Source organism: Trachurus japonicus, chromosome 13 (genome assembly GCF_045865225.1).
Source record: "Trachurus japonicus isolate A0001 chromosome 13, Traja_1.0".
Classification (NCBI taxonomy): Eukaryota; Metazoa; Chordata; class Actinopteri; order Carangiformes; family Carangidae; genus Trachurus; species Trachurus japonicus.
Genome location: NC_140919.1, coordinates 33,657,818 through 33,676,583, shown reverse-complemented (window position 1 = coordinate 33,676,583; position 18,766 = coordinate 33,657,818). Strand labels below are relative to the sequence as shown.

General features: G+C 39.9%; 3 protein-coding genes across 5 annotated transcripts; 1 reads left to right on the top strand and 2 right to left on the bottom strand.

The window, feature by feature from the left end:
* Window positions 1-239: 239 nt before the first annotated feature.
* On the bottom strand, window positions 240-8,590 carry camkk1b (calcium/calmodulin-dependent protein kinase kinase 1, alpha b). Of its 3 annotated transcripts, XM_085796088.1 has the most exons (17): window positions 8,400-8,590; window positions 6,670-6,993; window positions 6,533-6,580; window positions 6,372-6,425; window positions 6,234-6,285; window positions 6,005-6,135; window positions 5,360-5,396; window positions 5,227-5,248; window positions 5,003-5,091; window positions 4,149-4,348; window positions 3,926-3,979; window positions 3,759-3,832; window positions 3,443-3,530; window positions 3,227-3,355; window positions 2,689-2,792; window positions 1,062-1,112; window positions 242-664 (listed from the first exon to the last, which is right to left on the bottom strand). In XM_085796088.1, the coding sequence occupies exons 2-17, from the start codon at window positions 6,922-6,924 to the stop codon at window positions 583-585; spliced, it is 1,470 nt and encodes a 489-aa protein (XP_085652214.1). In that variant the 5' UTR covers window positions 6,925-6,993; window positions 8,400-8,590; the 3' UTR covers window positions 242-582. The 3 variants fall into 3 exon arrangements, with proteins under 3 accessions (XP_085652216.1, XP_085652215.1, XP_085652214.1); XM_085796090.1 differs by lacking the exon at window positions 8,400-8,590 and having other exon boundaries at window positions 240-664; window positions 6,670-6,991; XM_085796089.1 differs by lacking the exon at window positions 1,062-1,112 and having other exon boundaries at window positions 241-664.
* Window positions 8,591-9,358: 768 nt separating this feature from the next.
* On the top strand, window positions 9,359-11,122 carry LOC146976364 (vacuolar protein sorting-associated protein 37D-like). Its single transcript, XM_085794501.1, has 4 exons — window positions 9,359-9,532; window positions 10,098-10,269; window positions 10,367-10,440; window positions 10,667-11,122. The coding sequence occupies exons 1-4, from the start codon at window positions 9,422-9,424 to the stop codon at window positions 11,120-11,122; spliced, it is 813 nt and encodes a 270-aa protein (XP_085650627.1). The 5' UTR covers window positions 9,359-9,421.
* Window positions 11,123-13,218: 2,096 nt separating this feature from the next.
* On the bottom strand, window positions 13,219-18,669 carry LOC146976363 (dicarboxylate carrier UCP2-like). Its single transcript, XM_085796087.1, has 6 exons — window positions 18,177-18,669; window positions 17,576-17,783; window positions 16,133-16,336; window positions 15,247-15,348; window positions 14,793-14,973; window positions 13,219-14,664 (listed from the first exon to the last, which is right to left on the bottom strand). Exons 1-6 carry the CDS (start codon window positions 18,300-18,302, stop codon window positions 14,550-14,552), a joined length of 936 nt encoding a protein of 311 aa, XP_085652213.1. The 5' UTR covers window positions 18,303-18,669; the 3' UTR covers window positions 13,219-14,549.
* Window positions 18,670-18,766: the final 97 nt, after the last annotated feature.

The window sequence follows — 18,766 nt, the reverse complement described above, 5'->3', positions numbered from 1 at the left end:
TGGTACCTGATGTACAGTAGTCACCAAACCGTTTTGGAGGCTGGTGATGGTGAAATTAATACAAAGCAGAAAGACTGATGCTTAGTAGTTAACTAACAATGAGGCGAATTAGGCGATCCAAGGACGGAACAAAGGGAAATCAATAAGCAGGTTAACATGGTACTGCCATCTAGTGTTTTAACGACAGATAAAAACACACACAATGGCTTTTTCTGCAATAATTCAAAATGACTGTTTGAAATGACATTTTTATTATGTTCATCAGCTGTACGAAAATTTAAAAATATCTTTTTATAGAGCATATTTACATTTTATGAACAATCCAAAGTAAATAAATCATATTACATTCACATACACATCAACAGTGCCATCTGAGAAACAGAGCAGACAGAATACAATCTAATCATCCAATCATTTTATCATTTATCAATCATTTCTTTTTGACATTCAGTAACCTATATCACAGAACAGGTTTTTACACTTAAGTCAGAAAAAGCTACAAGTAGGGTAAGCACAGCAAACATGACGCAAAAGCAGAAGTGAGGAGAAAATGTCAGCGTCGATGCATGTGAGTATGACAATTTAATCTGTACTCTCTGTAAATGTTTCGTCTTCATACAAGTCCTCCAACTCTCCTTCCCTGCTCCCATCGTTGCTGATTTTCCTGTGGGCAACAAATGCTCGATCATGTTGCTGAAGGTACTAAGTGAGAGTGCTGATATGGAGGAGGAGGGAAAGGGGTGCAGGGTGGTGGTAACACTAGACTAAAAATGTCATGGAGCACATGTCCTCCACAGCACACCTCATCACTTTTCATCCACAGCAACCTCAAGAGGACACGAGAGAGAGACAGGAAACACAAAGTACTCAACAACTCCATGTGTGTGTGTGTGTGTGTGTGTGTCTGTGTGTATCTGTTTATTTCAGGTACAGCTCGTTGTTGAGAGATTTGCGTTGTCTCGTCTCTGTTAAATCCTCTTAAGGCTGGCCAAGCAGCTGATGTGCAGTGCTTTGAGCGGAGCAGTACATTAGCTCAACCTAAACGCTTTCAAAACATTTACCTCAAGGAAGGATGAACATGAGGCGAGGACCCCAATAAGCCCCAAGAACCACTGCAAGAAGGAGATGTCATGTAAGAGGTCATAAAAAAATTGGGTTGGCCTTCAACACAGTGAATGATGAACACAGATTTTACTGTAGCAAGACTGTGGCAGGTTGAAGGAGTAGTTAGCAGAGAGTGGAAGATGAGCTAATTCACTTTTTTTTTGCAGAGAGTTAGATGATTGCTGCTAACAGGCTCCATTTGTATACAGTTTTTTTTTTTTTTTGGTATTTTTTTGGTATGCTACAGACTGTAGTAGCGTCATGTTTACGGAGCAGTTTCAGCATTTGAAATGTTAGACTTTCCATTTCCATTTTATTACACTGCCCCCATCAGGCTAAATGCACTTCCTTTACTGTATTTCTGCTCCAGAGAACATATAAGCACCGCTGCTTAATACTGAATAATTCCCAAAGACATAATGAAGTAAATAATGCTGAATAATCACAATGGATTTTTAAAACTCAGCTCACTGTGAAATTATATGTTGTTGTTTTTTGCACCTGCTTGTTTTCAAAGTAACAGTTTATAGATTTTTTGGTTGAATGTTATTTTTTACATCATGTCTATTTTACAGTAATAGTAAACTTTTGTCTGTCTGTCAAGACAAACAGGGTTGAGCCAGTTATGTAACTGGCTGTTAGTTAAGCAGATATGATTTTGAAATTAGGACTTCTAAAACCTGCAATATACTCTGTTACTGTAAAAAAATAAGCAAATGTTGATAACATAATAATAATTATGACAAGCTGAGAAGAATTATCAGATTTTTATGGTTGTATTAAAGATTTTCTCTCTACTCATATTCACATGACTTCATATTGTCATACTCTGTGTCTCCATACCGAACGATATCCAACTTCTGATGTAAGCGTTTTAAATATGTGTGATGTGTGGATGAGATGACTGCTGCTTTTTTTATTAATTAATTCTACTTATTTATATGCATTGTGTTTATGCACCACTAGGAGTAGCATCTCCAATTTCGTTGTATCTGATACAATGACAATAAAGTGTCTATTCTTCTGTCAAGAGTGTAATAGTTAATGGACTGGACCACAGGGCCACAATACATCATCCCTCCAAGAAGATCAAATTTAAACATTTTGATCTTCTTCTTCTTCTTCAAGCCAGCTGTAGCGCCAAACAACCTCTGTCAAAGGTTTTCAGTCCCACATGCTGCTGTCTGAGATGTCACTATTTACAGTATCACATTGTGTCAGACAGACATGTTGCTAATGGAAGAATAAAGCAGCACAGCAACTATTCATCCTGCCATAGGGGCTTTCATTTGGGTTATAAGGAGAGGACAAAAGCATTTATCTGCTCGATGTGCTGCTGATATAAAGGACAGAAACAAAACAAAACGCTGCATTCAGTATTCAGAGCCTAATGAGCTGGAAAGATATGATGGTATTTTCAATTTACTCAATATGTGAGAGACAAACGCACATGTAAAGTTTGGAACAGACTGATCTATTTTTATCCAAGCATCTGCTTGCTTCTTTGTTTTCTTAGAGGCCTAATCGCAGAGCTGGCAGTTTGGCAAAGCAGAGCAGGCAGGATTTGCAGAGTAGGCTACTTACGTAAGAAGACCTCCAGGGGCAGACATGGACCTCTCTGCCCGTCTGCCCTGACACTCAAAGGGATTACTGAAAGACCGCTTCCTCAGCATGGACTTTACCAGAATCTGCAGTGGACATTAGAGAGAGTATCAAAGGAAAGGTATGTTCATATTGTACACACTTTCTATCTGTAAATTGTTTGTTTCTTTATGTTTATCTGTGTGCCTTTCTTCGCATCATGTAGAAATGTCATATGCAAAAGGTTATGCTATGTTATTTTTGTGTCTTGCCATGACTGTTTTAGTTAGTTGTGTGGTTTTTATGGCACCTCACCAATTACTTGTGACCTTGAATTGTACTGTATTTTGTTAAAGTCATGCAGATCTAGTGGATGTGTTGTGATGCGGTTGAAGTGGTTGAGTGGGAAAAAAACATCTAAACCCAGCAATCTCTGTCTTTAACACAACAGTGGTAACATGAGGATTTTCTGGCTTTGAGCAATGTGATTTTGAAAGTGTAAGATAGTGACACACAACACAAGAAGTGTTTTTGGACTCACCACAGCGGAAAGGCTTGGGATGAGTTTGATGCTGTTCTGCACATCTTCCTCAGTGACTTCCACCGCGGTGCAGTGCTCCTCCTCCAGTGGGAGGGGATTTGAGCCATTCTCCGTCACCCACGGATGTAGCTGAAACCACACACACACAGATACTATGAAAAACTACTGCAGACGTTTGGCCCCATTTTATACTATCAGTCAGATGTTCTTTGTAACCTTAATTTTAGGGATAGTGATTCTTGTCTCTGGGCTTTTTTCCAGCATCAGTCCAATGAGCTCCTTCAACTCATTACTAATCACTGGCCTGTGAAAACAACCAAAATTAGTACTAGTTCACAGCTTTACACATACATGGGTGTGGGGAATTTTTTTATCCTCCAAGATCAGGGTTAAGATATGACATTAAACTTACAGGGGAATTAAAATCTTAAAATATATTGTTTCCAAACACAAATGTAACTAGTGTTAGAGTTACTTCATGTAGCCTGTGGCTCTATTCTTTCATTGTATATGTTTCCTGGTGTTTGCTTACGTCTCTGGAAACTCCACAGGTTTGCTCTTGATTTGGTTGTGCAGAGACACAATGTATTCATCATAAAAAGGGCACTGGAACAAGACACATAAAAATAATTGATTAAATTACTGAAATTCATTGTTGGACTTTTTATTCTGCATGCATTTTGCTGTGAACTTGCTTACCTTCCCAAAGACAAAACAGTAGAGTGTGACTCCCATCGCCCACACGTCTAATGCCTGGTAAACAAACACACTAATTATCAGGGATGAAAAACATTCCTGAAAAGCTCTCAGTAGGCGGGTGGACACCAGTTCTTAATAATTTCTCTCAATTAAACAGAGGCTGATGTGATGAGTCACAACCACATCATGTGTAATTCAGTGATCACCACTGTTTTTGTCCCACCTTTCCACTGAATCTCTGCTCGTGGTCAGTCACCATCTCTGGGGCCATGAAGGCCGGCGTCCCTGCCGTGCTGGACAGGAGGGCATCCGTCCCCTCGAACTCGTTGCTCACGCCAAAGTCGGCAATCTTGACACGTCCATCGTCCCCCAGCAAGAGGTTGGAAGGTTTAATGTCTCTGTGGATGATCTTGTGGTAGTGCACTGGACAGAATGAAATCTAGTCTTTATCTTGGACTTTGATTAGATATTTTCTACTTTATAATCTGTGGGTTTTTCAATTATTTAATAAAAACACAGATTTATACTGTTTTCTTACTGTTGTTTCATTGTTTGCTTGGTGTGCTTTTATTTCTATTCCAATGTTTGTTTTATACCTGCTAAGCACATTGAATGGCTGCTGTGTGTGAAAATGTATAAACCAAAAAATATAAATAAATAGCCTACATTTGTCTTGCCTAGTGGTTTTAGAGCAGCCGTGAAGGACTGTGGTGTACTTTAGCTTAATGAAAAAAGCTTTTTGCTTTTAACAGTTAAAAAAATGCCTGAAACTGTTTAAGCAGACACAAAGCCACTATGTTATATATATAAATGTTCATTTGTAAACAGCTTTTGCCAGTAACTTCTCATTTTAAGATACACTATTTTTCTATGTTGTCATTCACTATCTGCTCATACAGTACACCATCCTGCACTCATGGAGGCCCACAGACGGATGTTGTTGACAAATACATCAATAAACACATACTTACAACTACATTATAGCGTTAGAGTTTAGAAATTTACTGCATCCTTAAGTAAAGAGATGCTGTTTTTGGTATGTGGCATTTATAATTAAAGCCAAACTCAAAAACTTACAGTACTCCATTCCCAAGACAACATCTCTGAAGTAGAAGCGAGCCTGCTCCTCTGTGAAAGGCTCGTCTGTAGGCACCTCCATCACTGGGCTGATCAACATGAGAGGTGGAGAAAGGCAGCAAAGTGATAAAATATTTATACTGCATCTCATGGTAGTATTACCAGTTGTTTGAATGCCGAAATGATCTTCATTTGACAAAATACATGAACGCACAAAAACATACCCTTTTGTCATCAGTTCGAAGGCTTTAAGATAAATAATTAGATGATTTTAATGAGTTCTCACTTTCATGCTGATATTACATTCAAACATTTGTGACTATATTCAGTAACATATCAGATAAATGACTCTCCTACCCATATGAAGTCCATCTTCATCAGGATCATCAAGCACCTGCAAAACACACCTTAATTCAGTCTCTCATATTTTCCATTATTTATCATAAACCCAGTGATGTATTTGCACTATGGGATTAATGCTAATTATGGTGCCTTTCTGGGTAAAGGCCCTGCGCAGCCATGGTACACCCACACAGATGATTTCACTTATTTTGGTCGTGGTTCACCATGTGCATGTATTGTGTGTGGTGACAACATATTATTCCCAGCACAGCTTCACCACTGAGGGGGTTTGTAATAGCTTTCTTTCCCCTCTCACATCTCTCTGGTTGTATGCCTCTGCTTTTGTTCTTTTCAACACATACATTTAATAATATGATGTTTTTTTGCACATGAATCTTTCAAACCCATCCCTTCTGTTTTCTTTGTATAATTCATTCATTCACAAAAAAAACAAAACCTGAAAGCATTTATCTTATTTTGTCTACGCTACATGACCATTACATATCCTTTTTCTTACTAAATAACTTGACTGCTCCTCATATCGAACTATAATCACTTCCCCACTGGAAATCCTTTCAATTAAACATTTCAGACCGACATACATGCCAGGCATATTTTGAGATACATCTATCTATGGAGAACTGAGTCACCTTTACTGACCTCCACCAGTTTAACAACGTTATGATGGTCAAGTTTCTTCAGGATGGCGATCTCTTGGTACACTCTATCCAGAGGCAACGTGGCTTTAGGGAACGGATCTGATGAGTTTGATCCTTGAGGAGGCAGGCGACCTGAAAGTTCACAAACAGACCACAAAGTATGAGGTGAAGGAATGACAAAAACTCATTAAACATTCAAAATGTTATTAGAGATGATGATTTTCACTCACGCAGAAATCCACACTGCCTCATCAGCTTCTTCTTTGAAACGACTTTCATTGCCTGAATGAATGAGACTGAGTGAATAATGGTTGAACAAACTGTAAATACTTTGGTCATAAATACACAAATTAAGAGCTTTAACTTACATAGTACTGTTCAGAATCCTCATTATAAGCCAGCTTCACCACTCCATACGAACCCTGGGGTGTGAAAACAATAGACATAAACATTATATTAACCATAAAAATCCTTGGCCACCACCTCAGTGTCATCAGGTTTAGAGGGTTATTACTTGTTTATTGATTACCTTTCCAATCTCCTTCTTCAGCTTGTACTGGTTGAGCTGGAGACAATCCTGCCAAAAAAAATGAAGAGAGAATTCAATCAGCAAAATATTTTAAGAGGAACACGTTGAATGTATTCAGTCAGATAAGGGCTGCTCACATCAGCATCTGTGATGGACACTCGTTTGGTCTCAATGGTGGGCTGTCGGACCATGCGGCTCCCTTTCTCCTGTAGAGACAACTTCCTGTCGGAGAGTCGAAGTCTGTGAGAGCTGCTGGGCCTCGGAGCACCTGACCTGGAGCCGTTCGGCGGGGTCATGCGGTTGGAGGCCACGTTCATGGCTGCCACCAGGTCGGCAAGCTCGGCGTGGTGCTCCGAATCCAGCTCTGGCCTGCAGACAGTGTCGGCGCTCATGATGAGTCCTTGTCCTTGTTCACTCACAGTTAAATGTCCCAGAGGCGGCTTGGAGAAGGCATCACTGCACTGAAAGGCGTGGGAACAGAAATGACACAAAAGACAATAAATCACACACACACTGACAAGTAAAGGCCAATAGCTGGATGTGCATAGATTTAAAACTATGTTGATTTTCACTTGTCAAATTTATGTGCAGACAAAAAAACAGTCTAGGAAGAGAGTCCTCAACCAAACAGCAGACCTTTAATGCAAGAAATCAATTTAATATTTGCATAATATTTGTCTTTTGGGCAGAATTTTGCAGCAATGCTTTGTAGTGGTTGCTTTGTAATGCTGATTTGGAGATACATCACTCAAGCAAGTGTCAACTCTCTGCAAACATATGGTCATGCCATACTACATGGATGAAAATCACTTACTGGCTCGAAGATAGGAATTCAGTCTAACAATGTATGGTGTGCTTGAAGGCGCTCTTCAAACATTTGTAGAGAGCACTGCCAAAAATGTGAAGAGAAAAAAAACACTGCATGAAGCCTTTTTTGGCTCCAAAAAGAGCTGCAGGGCGTTGCTGATGAACCGCCTCAAATTGTCACTGGTGTCAGCAAAAGCTGGGGACTGCTTGAAACTGTGCTGATGCTAGAACTGCATACTGGATGATGTAGATACCACGTGTTAACAAGGAAGAAGAATGTGTGGATGGCTGCTCTGATGCATCAAATATGATCTTTTTTTTTAATCACTGTCCTGTGTGAGTCTAGCAGTGTCAGAGTGCAGAGCAGGGGGAGTACTCTTTTAAGACAGTAGTAGGCAGAAACAAACAAATTATGTACTGTATATTAGCCAATTGGCCGAAAAATCGCAATGCCTCAAGTGGTATAGTCCATTTTAACATAAAACAATAATGATGCTTTTCTTGTTTTATGCTAAAGGGACTATACTGTACAAGTGTTTTCAAATTCACCACCCAATGAGAGCGACCTGTCAGGAAGTGGGTGGAGTTATGTTGCTGTACAATACTGTTAACTAATAACAGTGACAACAGTGTGAAATGCTCTGGCCTAACAGTCAAATGAGAGAATGTATACACAGTGCTGACAACATGTACATCAAAGAGAGTCAACAAAGGTGTAGGGGCTCTCATGAATGAGTAATACAGGAATATTATAAGGAAGACATTGACAATCATTAGTTCCCTAAAGTACAGCCTGAACTGAAAAGCTTCTTATGTAACCGAGTGGAAAGCTTGAACAGGCAAGTAAACACACTACACTTACAGCAACATACAAGATGGACACAGTGTACAAAATGCTTCTCTTTAAAAAAAAAATCAATGTTGTTGAATGGTTACTTGATTGATGCTTGATCAAAAATGATCAGCAAAAGCCTGCTATTCACCAGAGTCCTTTTAACATACAACACAAATAAGATAGTGCCAGATAAAAAATATGAGGTAAATTGTTGAGTGTACTCACAAAGTGGAGGTGTCCTGTGATGAGGGTGGTTGAGGTTAATCTGCATGTTGTCCTTCTGCTCTCAGGAGGGGAAACTCCTCTGTGTCTCAGTGCAGGACTTTCACTGACGAGCAGGGAGGGACCTCAGCAGTGCTCATCTTAAGGATTAACTCAGGCCACATATAGCCGAGGCAGAGCTATTCTGAGGGAGGCCGGCAGTCATCACCTGCATAGTAGAGCTGTGTTGACTCCACCAGGCTCCGCCCTGGTCCACACAGGACAAACTGTCACAGGACAGAGTAGAGCTGGACATTAGGAGATAACACACAGCCACGAGAGACTGCACACTGACAAATGTGTGATTTTAATAAAAAATGAATTTGCCTGTACATTTATATATTATATCTGTGGTACCTGTCCTGGGTGTGACATTACCTGTGTCTGACACATGGAATAATAGTTAAATATAAAGACCTTTGATGTTAAGATATTGATGTTTAAAAGCAAATTGCATTATGTGTTCATTCATTTCCATTACGGGAAGGTGTCTGCAGGTAAAGCAGATACCACTACAATCCTAAAATTAAATCAGGGTTTTTGATGATGTATTCTAGATATATTAGACCATGTTGAAATGAAACAGACAAACAAACAACTACTGTTCAGGAGAAATTATACAGAAAAAGATCAATCTATTCCATACAACTATTACGAGCTCAGAAAGAAGACACAATAGGTCCACAAAAACAAGCAGTGCCAAAGAGAGGCCGCACAGCTAACAAGAAATGACCTCAAAAGGACACAGAATGATCCCAGTGGAATGAAAAATAACCAGGGAGAGAGACAAACTTTGAGACTGAGGGGTCCTAGTGCTACAGATTATCTACCGACAATATGAAACCTAATGCTCTAGTCAAAGAGGAGCAGCTTCTCTCCGACTGTCCTTGAATGCAGCATCGACAGCTCACCTTGCGCCCCAGCAGGATGCATCAGGTACCAAAGTTTGAAGGAGAAGCCCAGAGCACCGAGAGAGGAGGGTCACCATGTCTCTGTCGGAGCAGTTTTTCCAGTTCAGAGTTTTGAGGACCAGAGAGCTGCGTGAGCTGTTGGAAGATGAAGACAAACTAAATCACATCATCAAGTGTAATGAAAAGGTGAGCTCCCGACCAAATGAGGCAGCATTTCTAAAAATTGTAAGATCACATCATTTCTTATTCTATCAGGCAAACTAAATGGAAATATATCCTTTTGTTGGCATGGAGGTGAAAAATTAAAAAATTAAAAAGTGGTGGTGACATGTGTACAAATAGAGAACATTAGCGGATATAATGCTTCCTAATATATAATATATATCACAGTAAATGTACAAACAGGTACAGGCATAGGTATTGCGCCATTATTTGATTTAAGTGTTATAAAACGTTCTGTTTGGCTACATTTTGAAACTGTCTAACGTTGTTACAACTGTGACTGAAATGTGATGACAATCTACATTTTAGACGTGAGCATAACACTGATAATCTACAAACCTGAAAACTGACTTTGAGAGTTGAAACAACATCCAGTTTCTCTCCATAGACAGCCAAGACATTTTTTTCATGTACACACTGTTTCATTCACATTCAAGAACAATTGACAAATATGAGGAATATTCATCTGTTATAAATTGAGGGAACCATGAATATGTTTGTGCGTTAAACTACTTGTGGTCATTTCCAGTTTCACAGAAAGCAGAGGGCTGTGGAGAAGATGCTGATTTCAAATCACAGGCTGGCCAAAGTCAGTCTTTCCCAAAAATCCAAATTTAGAGATGCTAAGTTGCTGCTTGCAATGAAGTACAAGGAACTGGGGAAACTTAGGAGCCTCATACAGGCCAAACAAGAACAACTTGGTGAGTTTTTAAAGTACCGTATATTCTCATCAGTATTTTTGGTCCTTTAATTTGATTAAAATTGTGAAAAGAAAAAAAAAATTCTCCTTATTTGCAGCTGAAAAATACAGTGTCCGTTACGCTCAACTTTGTCTCCAGAGAAAGATCAATCATGCAGAGGAGGACTGTGAGGTAAGGATGCACTTTATTTTAGCTCTTTAATCTCTATCTCTATAGTTAATTCTTTATGGAGTGAGAGTCCAGAGTCATATCTAACAAGAAAATACATTTTAGTGGAGATAAAGATAACAGATAAAATAACTACATAAATAAAACATGTCAGCCTAGTTTTTCGCAATTAATATTGCTGCTGGTAGTGAAGGAGAAGTCTAAAATGATTTCATATTTCTCCTGACAGCTGCTGTTTGAGAGGTTTGCAGAGGGGAAAACACCGCTGGCAGATTTCTTGGATTCTTTTCTCAGTTTGCGGAAACTCCAACACATCAGGATGATCCTGGTGAAGAAGCTCCAGGAAATGATCCAACACAGAGAGAAAACAGGACAAAGAGTCAGTGAGATAGACCCTGAAGCTCAACATGTCTCAGTGGGCTTTCCTGAGCAGATGCACAGTCCCTGCCGCAACATCTGCAGTCTAACCACAGCTGTGGTCTTACCCTCCTGCTGCCACCCTCCATTTTTGCCCTTTGGCGACCATGGAAACTTTGCCTGGTATCTGCCACATTTACCATTTTCCCTCAATTACGATGAGGGCCTTCGTCCAGCAGAGCGCGGACGAGGCCCCAGATGGCCAACAGTACCCGTCCGTCTTCAGCCACTGAGGGTGCTGCAGAGGAGGGATCAGGAGCCACAATGAAGTTTATGCAGTCATGGACTCCAGTATAGGTTAACCAAGTTTCAAGAGAAGTTCATTCAAGAAAAGAGTATAGAAATGTGGAATTTAAAAAAAGAAAAAAAAACTGGTCTTGGTGATTTTCTACAATTCTCAAAGTCTATAAACACACTGAAACAAACAAAATCCATTATTTCCTGGTATACTGTAGCAAATAGGCAGCTAAGGGGCCAAATCAATCCAAAAAATTGAAGCAAAACATTAATAAATAAGTAAATCAATATAAATACAAGGCTCATGTAAATCCAAATTAACAGGCCTAAGGCATAGGAAATTGAAATCTATCTATCTATATTCACCTCCATGTACAACAACAAAAATGACAACTAGCCCATGCTTTAACCTGTGCTGCAAATTATATCTGGCTGTTTGTACACACACTAACAAAAAGGAATCAGCATCATTGTCGTTGCATTTTTTGTTCTTCTTAAAGTGCATTAAGAGTTTCTCAATCAAGCTGTACTATTAGATTTTTTTTATTTATTTTGATTTTGAATTCCCCCAGGCCAATGAGTTCAGTCAGTCCTCAATCTCTCTGCAGGTTGTTCCAGTTTGAGGGGGCAGGAAATTTAAACGCCTTTTTCCCCAACTCAGTCCTGACTATTGGGCCCTGCATTCTGGGATCGCATGCTGTAATGGCTGCAGGTTCTACGCATGTGCAGGCACAAATATGGGGGGAGAAGACCAAGTATAGATTTATATATAAAGGTCATGCAGTTAGAGAACCTGCGTACAGATAAAGAGGGGCACTTTGCAGCAGCATACAAAGAACAATGACGATGAACAAGGTGATCATTTCCAGTCATGAACCGCAATGCAAAGTGATAAACTGTGTCCGATTTCTTTAGAGACTGGTCAGGAGCATTCATAAAAAGCAGATCTCCATAATCCAGTAAAGGTAAAAATGTCATTGTAATTAATCGTTTCCTTACCTGGAGTGAAAGACAATATTTATTTCTGAAGAAGAAACCTAATTTAAGTTTCAGCTTAGAAACAAGGTTGTCAATATGGGGCTTAAAAGTCAGGTTGTTATAAATTAATATAAGTATTTATAAGAAGAGACCAATTCAATTTCAGCTCCTCGGACAGTTGACAACCTGGGAATGTTTGATGGGAGCTGCTTGCCATTTGAAAAAAGCATAGCCTTTGACTTATCCACATTTAAAACTAATTTAAATTCAGATTGCAAATCTCCAAGGCATTGTGATACAGATGGAGATGAACAATAAATAACTGTTTGAGTTTGTTCCTGAGAGAACTGGTTCTGCCTGATTGGCAATGAACAACCACAAAGACAACTCAGATTATAAACAGACATTGTCATCTCTTGTGTGAACATCTTTGCTTCCTTGAGGCAGGAGAAATACTCAACACTGTTGATTCAGTGAACCTGAACTGCTCACCGACACTTGATATATCCAATCATTAGTGTGCAGACACTCCTGCCAAGGTCGGCAAAGGACCATCGACTACACTTTTCTTTTAACTCACTGTTACCCCTGTTACTCCTAACGTTTACCTGTACATCCTTTGATAAAAGTACAAGAGTAATCTCACAAAATTCATCATTTGGTCATTATCTCTGAACACTCCCTCCCCATGTAGTCACCTGGGCACCCATGAGAGTTGGCCATGGGTGCCATATGGCTCAGAGAAGCTTGCCATATCAATTCAACCATGGAGAAACCTCACTGGCACGACAGGAGATGATTAGCAAGGTGGAGCATGTTCAAAGGTTTTTGTTACACCACAGACTTCAGTTTCATCTTTGTCAGCAGCCTCTTTTGTTCCACAAGACTCAAACTGGGCAATTTTCTTGTCTGTCAGCTGACTGTTTTGTGCTTCTCACCTCATTCACCACCACATCTCTGCATTGTTTAGTGGGGAACCTGGTTATTTTTGCACAGAAATAGCTGCAGACCTTTTTTGTACACACACTATTTAATGATAACAGTTTTTAAAATGCAGCCACAAAGCCATCTTATGATGAAAAATGTATTTCATGAGCTATTAAATTAGTGTATCAAACAAGTGTTTTCTTGTTTTCTGACATAAACAGAATGTGGTCTCTCTTACTGAGTCATATTCTTAATGTAAACACAGCTGTAATAGAAGCCTAGGTTTTGGTGGGGTGGTGTTTTATCTTCACACTGTTCATATGAAAGGTCTGATGTATGCAGCAGAGTATCTATAACACCAGTCAGTCAGTCGTAGAGCAGGTATGGAGTGATGCTCGGTGGGGTTCACTGTGTATAAATGTGTGTCAGTGTCCGGTTGACCTCCTTTGTTTTTTAATCTACTCTCAAACAGACAACAAATTACTGGAGATGCAGATTTTTAGTTTATTCCATTCATACTTGTATACTGTATCTTAGAGATGTGGTCCCAGTGTCCTGTTTTAAATGTCTGATACACTTAGCATGCAAATAAAAGCTTCAACATCCATTTGGCTATTGCATAGTAAAACATTTGGTGTTTTTCGTATTTAACGTTGGCAGTACAGACTGCATAGTTTGCTTTTCTGTTATTTTGCAGTTTGTTGATTGGTTACTTGACAAACAATAATCACTAATTTAATAATTATTTGTTACTTTTTTATCTAAAAATGACAAATATTCCCAAATGTCATACTCTTTATATGACACTGTAAACTAATTATTTTGGTTTTGATGCACTGGTCAGACAGAACAATTGCACAGATGAAATCATGTTTAGCATTATTCAATACTTTCTGACATTTCGAAGACCAAAAACAAGTCATTAGTTGTGATACAAAGTGATCAGCAGGTTAGTCCATAATAAAAATAACCATTTGCTGTGATCCTCTCTATGCCTATGCATAATGGGATTTTTTCACAATCATATTAAAAACACAGTTTCACCTGAAAGCAGACAATAGTAGAGATACAGAAACCCTCACAGACAATACAGAAAACCAATGAGGTGTTACTGGTAACAATGACCATGGATCACTGATGTGCGTTAACTCACACTACATTTGAATCGGCCTTCCGACAGCTTTTCTTCTCAGACTGTACACTAAACTCTGCAAACTGAGCAAAAACAAAATATAAAGAGCTGCAGATGCTGGAAGACACAAACAGTGAGTTTGTCCCAGTTCTAAAATTAGTCCTGGCAGAACGATTCAGGGCTGAAAACGTCCTAATAACATCATTAAAAAACATCTATAGTATTGTGCGTAACAATCGTCCCTGCAGTTTCTCTTTTGAGTATGACCTATTTAATAAGATGAAGATTTATCCCTGAGGGAGAACAGGCCTAGACCAGCAGCAGTCACAATTAAACTGTCTCTTTTAAGGCTGCCCTGCTTCATGTAGGCAGTCCTGAATATGCCACAACGGTTGCACCACTCCAGGGGCAAAAGAGAGGTTCAGAGAGGAGACTCCCAGTACTGCTGACTTCTCACCACAGCTCTCTTTATCTGTTCGTAGCTCACAAACATCACAATGTTCCAGGAACCAAGACGAAGAAACGAGGGCACGAATCTGAAAGAGAAAGAAAAAAGAAAAAAATCAGATCAATCAAGAAAAAAAGTACTTTTAAATGTACTTTTTCTCCATGCTGAAAATAGGACTTGTGTGTGTATGGATTCTGACAAGCTTCATGTACGTACCCCTTATAGAAAGCTGTAGGCCCCTCTTTAATCAGCATGGTGAAGGCACAGTTTATAGCACCACTGTACTGGCCAGGCACTGAGTTCATATAGCGTGTTTTTACCACATCCACGGGAGACGCTACGATGGTGGTGCAGAAACCTGCTGCAAAGCCTGCTGTGAAGTGACACGGCATGTTGTCTGTGGAAAACAAAATGTTTGATTTGGTTTGGTTGGGAGATTTAAGTAGTCTGGATCTATTCAATCTTATCACTGTAACTTCACTGTAATTTTCTATTTCCAATTCTTTCATTAGTTTCATCCAATTGTATCTTCTTTTCATGTTCTGTTCTATATTACTATCATGCATTTTATGTTTTGTGTAAAGCACACTATCATAAGAAAAAAGAAGAATGTTAAGGTGAACAGAGGCATATCAGTGTAGACGACTTGATTTGAAGCGACTTAACTCACCTGTCATCAGGTTGTATGTGAGGATGAGCTCTTTGATGATGTCATAGGTCACCAGCTCAGAGCAGTTTACGATGGCATTGCGAACTATGTTTGGCAGACAACCTGAAAAAACAGTTCAACGCTGTAAACAATAATTTTCAACCTGAAGAACCTGAAGTCACCAATATGCACTGTTACAACATCAATAAGGGAGACAGCTTAAAAATAAACATCCAAATACCATGCTGCTTTTTCTTTTTTGGTCATTATTACTGACTTGACAATGATAAAAACCCATGTATTTGAGTTGTGTGACATTCCTCAGAGCTCTTGGGCATGTCCATATGCTACAAAACGCAGGTCTAGCTAATCTGTGCACCAATCAGCCATAATGTTATGACCACCTGCCTGATAAATCCCATCCAATGGCAGATACCGAGATAATCAATAAGCCTGTGAATATTCTCATTTGTCCAGATCATAGTTTTCTCAAGGAAATTTAAATCGAATGCAACTGGACTTGGTTATTTGTCTAGGAAGACGTTTCACCTCTCATCCAAGAGGCTTCATCAGTTCATGTTCGCAAGATTTAAATTTCCTTGAGGCGAGATAATCAATGTTTTTCACTTCACCTAATCACGTGCCAGTGGTCATAATGTTATGATTGGTGTAAAGTACAAAACAGTTTTTCACTTTACTTTACTTATGTGGCTGTTTTACTTGTATAAACAACTGTTGGGTGTGATGCAAATGACAAATTATTGACACACGAAAATAAAAGCACTGGTAAGGGCTATTATTATTCCAAGAACATGTTTAAACAAACATTGTGCAAACGAGCAGCTGGTAGCAGATAAAGTGATACCTCACCCACTAAGGAGTTCAGTTACATACGTGTCTCATTTACCTTTCCAGAGTCCTTTAACACCCTCGACCCTGGCAATGGTCTTGTAGGCATCGATGGTGCCGCTGTATCTCTGCACAGAGCCGTTCTCAGGCAGACGGACTTGAGCCTGGAACCTGACTTTGACCACATCAGTGGGCTGAGCGAAGGCCACGGCCATCGCCCCTGTGGTGCTGCCCGCCAGCAGCCGGGTCCCGATTCCTGCATCTGTCATACAAGCAACTGGTGTTAGATACAGAGTACAGTACTTTTATACATTGCATTATCCATCACATAGATCTGTTATGTTTTATGATTGTATCTATCTAATCTATCAATCAACTGGCACATGAGAGGAATAAATGAAGCAGAAGTATAGAAATCTAATCGGTAGCAACATGTTCTATCCCAAATTTCCCTCAGTTCTTTAAGTTCAATTTCAAACATTTGAAAACAGTGGTGTAAGACAGCAGCGTCTACTTTGAGGACACTGAAAAGCTTCAGGCAGATATCTCTTGTTAACATTCAAAACTGGTCTGACTGGCTTTTGTGCCTTATCTGCAGAGGTACACTGGATGAGGACTGAAATAATGCAATCAGAGCAAAATACGTTGAAGTTCATATATGTCAGTAATGGAGGAGAACCAGGAAAGGCCTCAGGGAACACAGCTCTGTTCCCTGACAGAGGAATCTGCCCTGTGCTCCACATCCTGGAGCTGTTATTTGCAAAATGAGCTGATAAGGTGCAGCACAAATGATAGATTTTCTGAGCACTGACATAGAAATAGTTAAAATAGTTGTATGATCAGAATTTTCTTTTCTTTGTCTTTTTTCTGAACAGTGTAGGTAATAATTTCTGACATTTGGGGGCAGCGTTTTAGCAGTTATAAACTATTTCCCTCAATGGGCTCAGTACAAGCTGGTTGTTCTCAGGGAAGGCATATTTCTATGTCATGAATATATGTTTTCATGGATAATATTTTTACTGAATTCAAACCACTGTAATTGCTCAGTCTGCTTTACCACACATGTATTCTGATATCACTGCTGTGATTCTGTAGTCACTGTCTTGGCAATTCAGAATGAGAAATGATTAAAACAGCAACAATTAATCAGTTGAGGAAGATACTACACTAAACTACACTGATTACGACTTTATATTACTTACTTTGAAGTAAAATGTTCAGCCTGTGTGATTTTTTCCCCCACTTGCTTTGATATTTTATAGAGAAAACATGTAGAATCTAAAATATGTAATCAATCAATACTGAAACCAATGAAAAGAATAATTAATAAGTCATTAATAAAGTTAATGTGTTCAATAATTTGCACAATATCCCATGAGACAGATTACATCTGTTGTCAGACAACAAAATGTAATCTGAGTGTTGATGGTGAATGAAAATGACAGCAGAAACAGAAATAAGTGGCTCCCAGCTGCCCTGTGTGTGTGATAGTCGGACCTACTCTCTGATCCCCTGCTGTAGATCTGCTTTATGGTGTCATACAGGCCGATGCGGACCGAGGCGAAGCTCATCTGTCTGTGCAGCCCTGCCACTAGTCCACTGTACAGACTCCGCGGGCCCTCAGTTTTCACCATGGTGAGGAGGGTCCCGAACACACCTCTGTACCTGGCCTTCTGGCCCCCCAGGGCGGGCCTGGATTCACCTTGGATCTGAAGTAAACAACATGACATGAGCAACAAAGTCTGTTCAAGACTATACTATATAACTAAACAATTTATCAGGGCTGCTTTAATATAATCAGTTTTCTTTTCACTGGTTGTGCCTTGGTTTGACATGCAGCAACACAACATCTCTGTTCAAGCCCTGTAAATCTCACTGAGGACAACAAGCACACTTTGTTTCTGCAGCAATCCAGGAAGTTTTACAACCAAGTGGGATCACAGATGGTGAGTGATCTATGACATAGGCCTGTTCTGGTATGAACAGCTATGAGTTTGTGTTTTCAAGCTGAACAAGTTTAAAACCGAGAACAATACAAAAACTAAGTCTGAATAGTTTCTTGGTGTGCCTGATGACTGGCGCTAAGTGTCGGCGATCCTCACCTGCAGTCTGACTTTGGCGGTGTCCAGCGGGAAGGTGACCAGGTCGGCCACACAGCCAGCTGTTCCAGCGGAAAATATCTTGACAGCGGCTGTGGGGGCCAGATCGGCACTTCTTCCCCCAACCATGGTCGATGACTGAGCTGAGGATCAACAAAATCTCATCCACAAGACACAAAGGTGCGCAGGGGGGGCTGTGCGCATTAAAAAAACAACGTAAATAATTTGCTGAACCGAATCACGTCCTGTCATGACTTGAAGTGGATGATGAGGTCCTGGTGGGTAGGCTCACGCAGACAACCTTTAAGTTTCAGGTAGTGGAAAGTTAATCTTTGGGAAACGAAGTCCTCTTTTGCCATTTGCTATAAAGAGCTAGACACTACTTTGCCACTTGAAGCTACCGAAGAACAAGAGAACAACAAAGACACGATTACAGAAAAGACAAACAGCACCACGACCCGTTTCCTCAAACAACCGCACGGCACCTGACCGCACGACTCGAGCGACATCCGCCTCTTGTGCACAACAGCTGTTGATGCGCCGCCCAGACTCACGGCAGCCACAGCCGTAGGGATAGAGGCTCCGCAAGTGCC

Coding starts and splice junctions, on each gene's coding strand:
- camkk1b (XM_085796088.1), bottom strand. CDS start 6,924: ATGAGCGCCGACACTGTCTGCAGGCCAGAGCTGGATTCGGAGCACCAC. Junction 6,136..6,233: donor GAGGCAGTGTGGATTTCTGC/GTGAGTGAAAAT, acceptor GTGAACTTTCAG/GTCGCCTGCCTCCTCAAGGA. Junction 3,356..3,442: donor TCACTATCCCTAAAATTAAG/GTTACAAAGAAC, acceptor GTGTGGTTTCAG/CTACATCCGTGGGTGACGGA.
- LOC146976364 (XM_085794501.1), top strand. CDS start 9,422: ATGTCTCTGTCGGAGCAGTTTTTCCAGTTCAGAGTTTTGAGGACCAGA. Junction 9,533..10,097: donor TCATCAAGTGTAATGAAAAG/GTGAGCTCCCGA, acceptor GGTCATTTCCAG/TTTCACAGAAAGCAGAGGGC. Junction 10,270..10,366: donor GGCCAAACAAGAACAACTTG/GTGAGTTTTTAA, acceptor CCTTATTTGCAG/CTGAAAAATACAGTGTCCGT.
- LOC146976363 (XM_085796087.1), bottom strand. CDS start 18,302: ATGGTTGGGGGAAGAAGTGCCGATCTGGCCCCCACAGCCGCTGTCAAG. Junction 17,784..18,176: donor CCGCCAAAGTCAGACTGCAG/GTGAGGATCGCC, acceptor TGTTTACTTCAG/ATCCAAGGTGAATCCAGGCC. Junction 16,337..17,575: donor CTACAGCAGGGGATCAGAGA/GTAGGTCCGACT, acceptor CTTGTATGACAG/ATGCAGGAATCGGGACCCGG.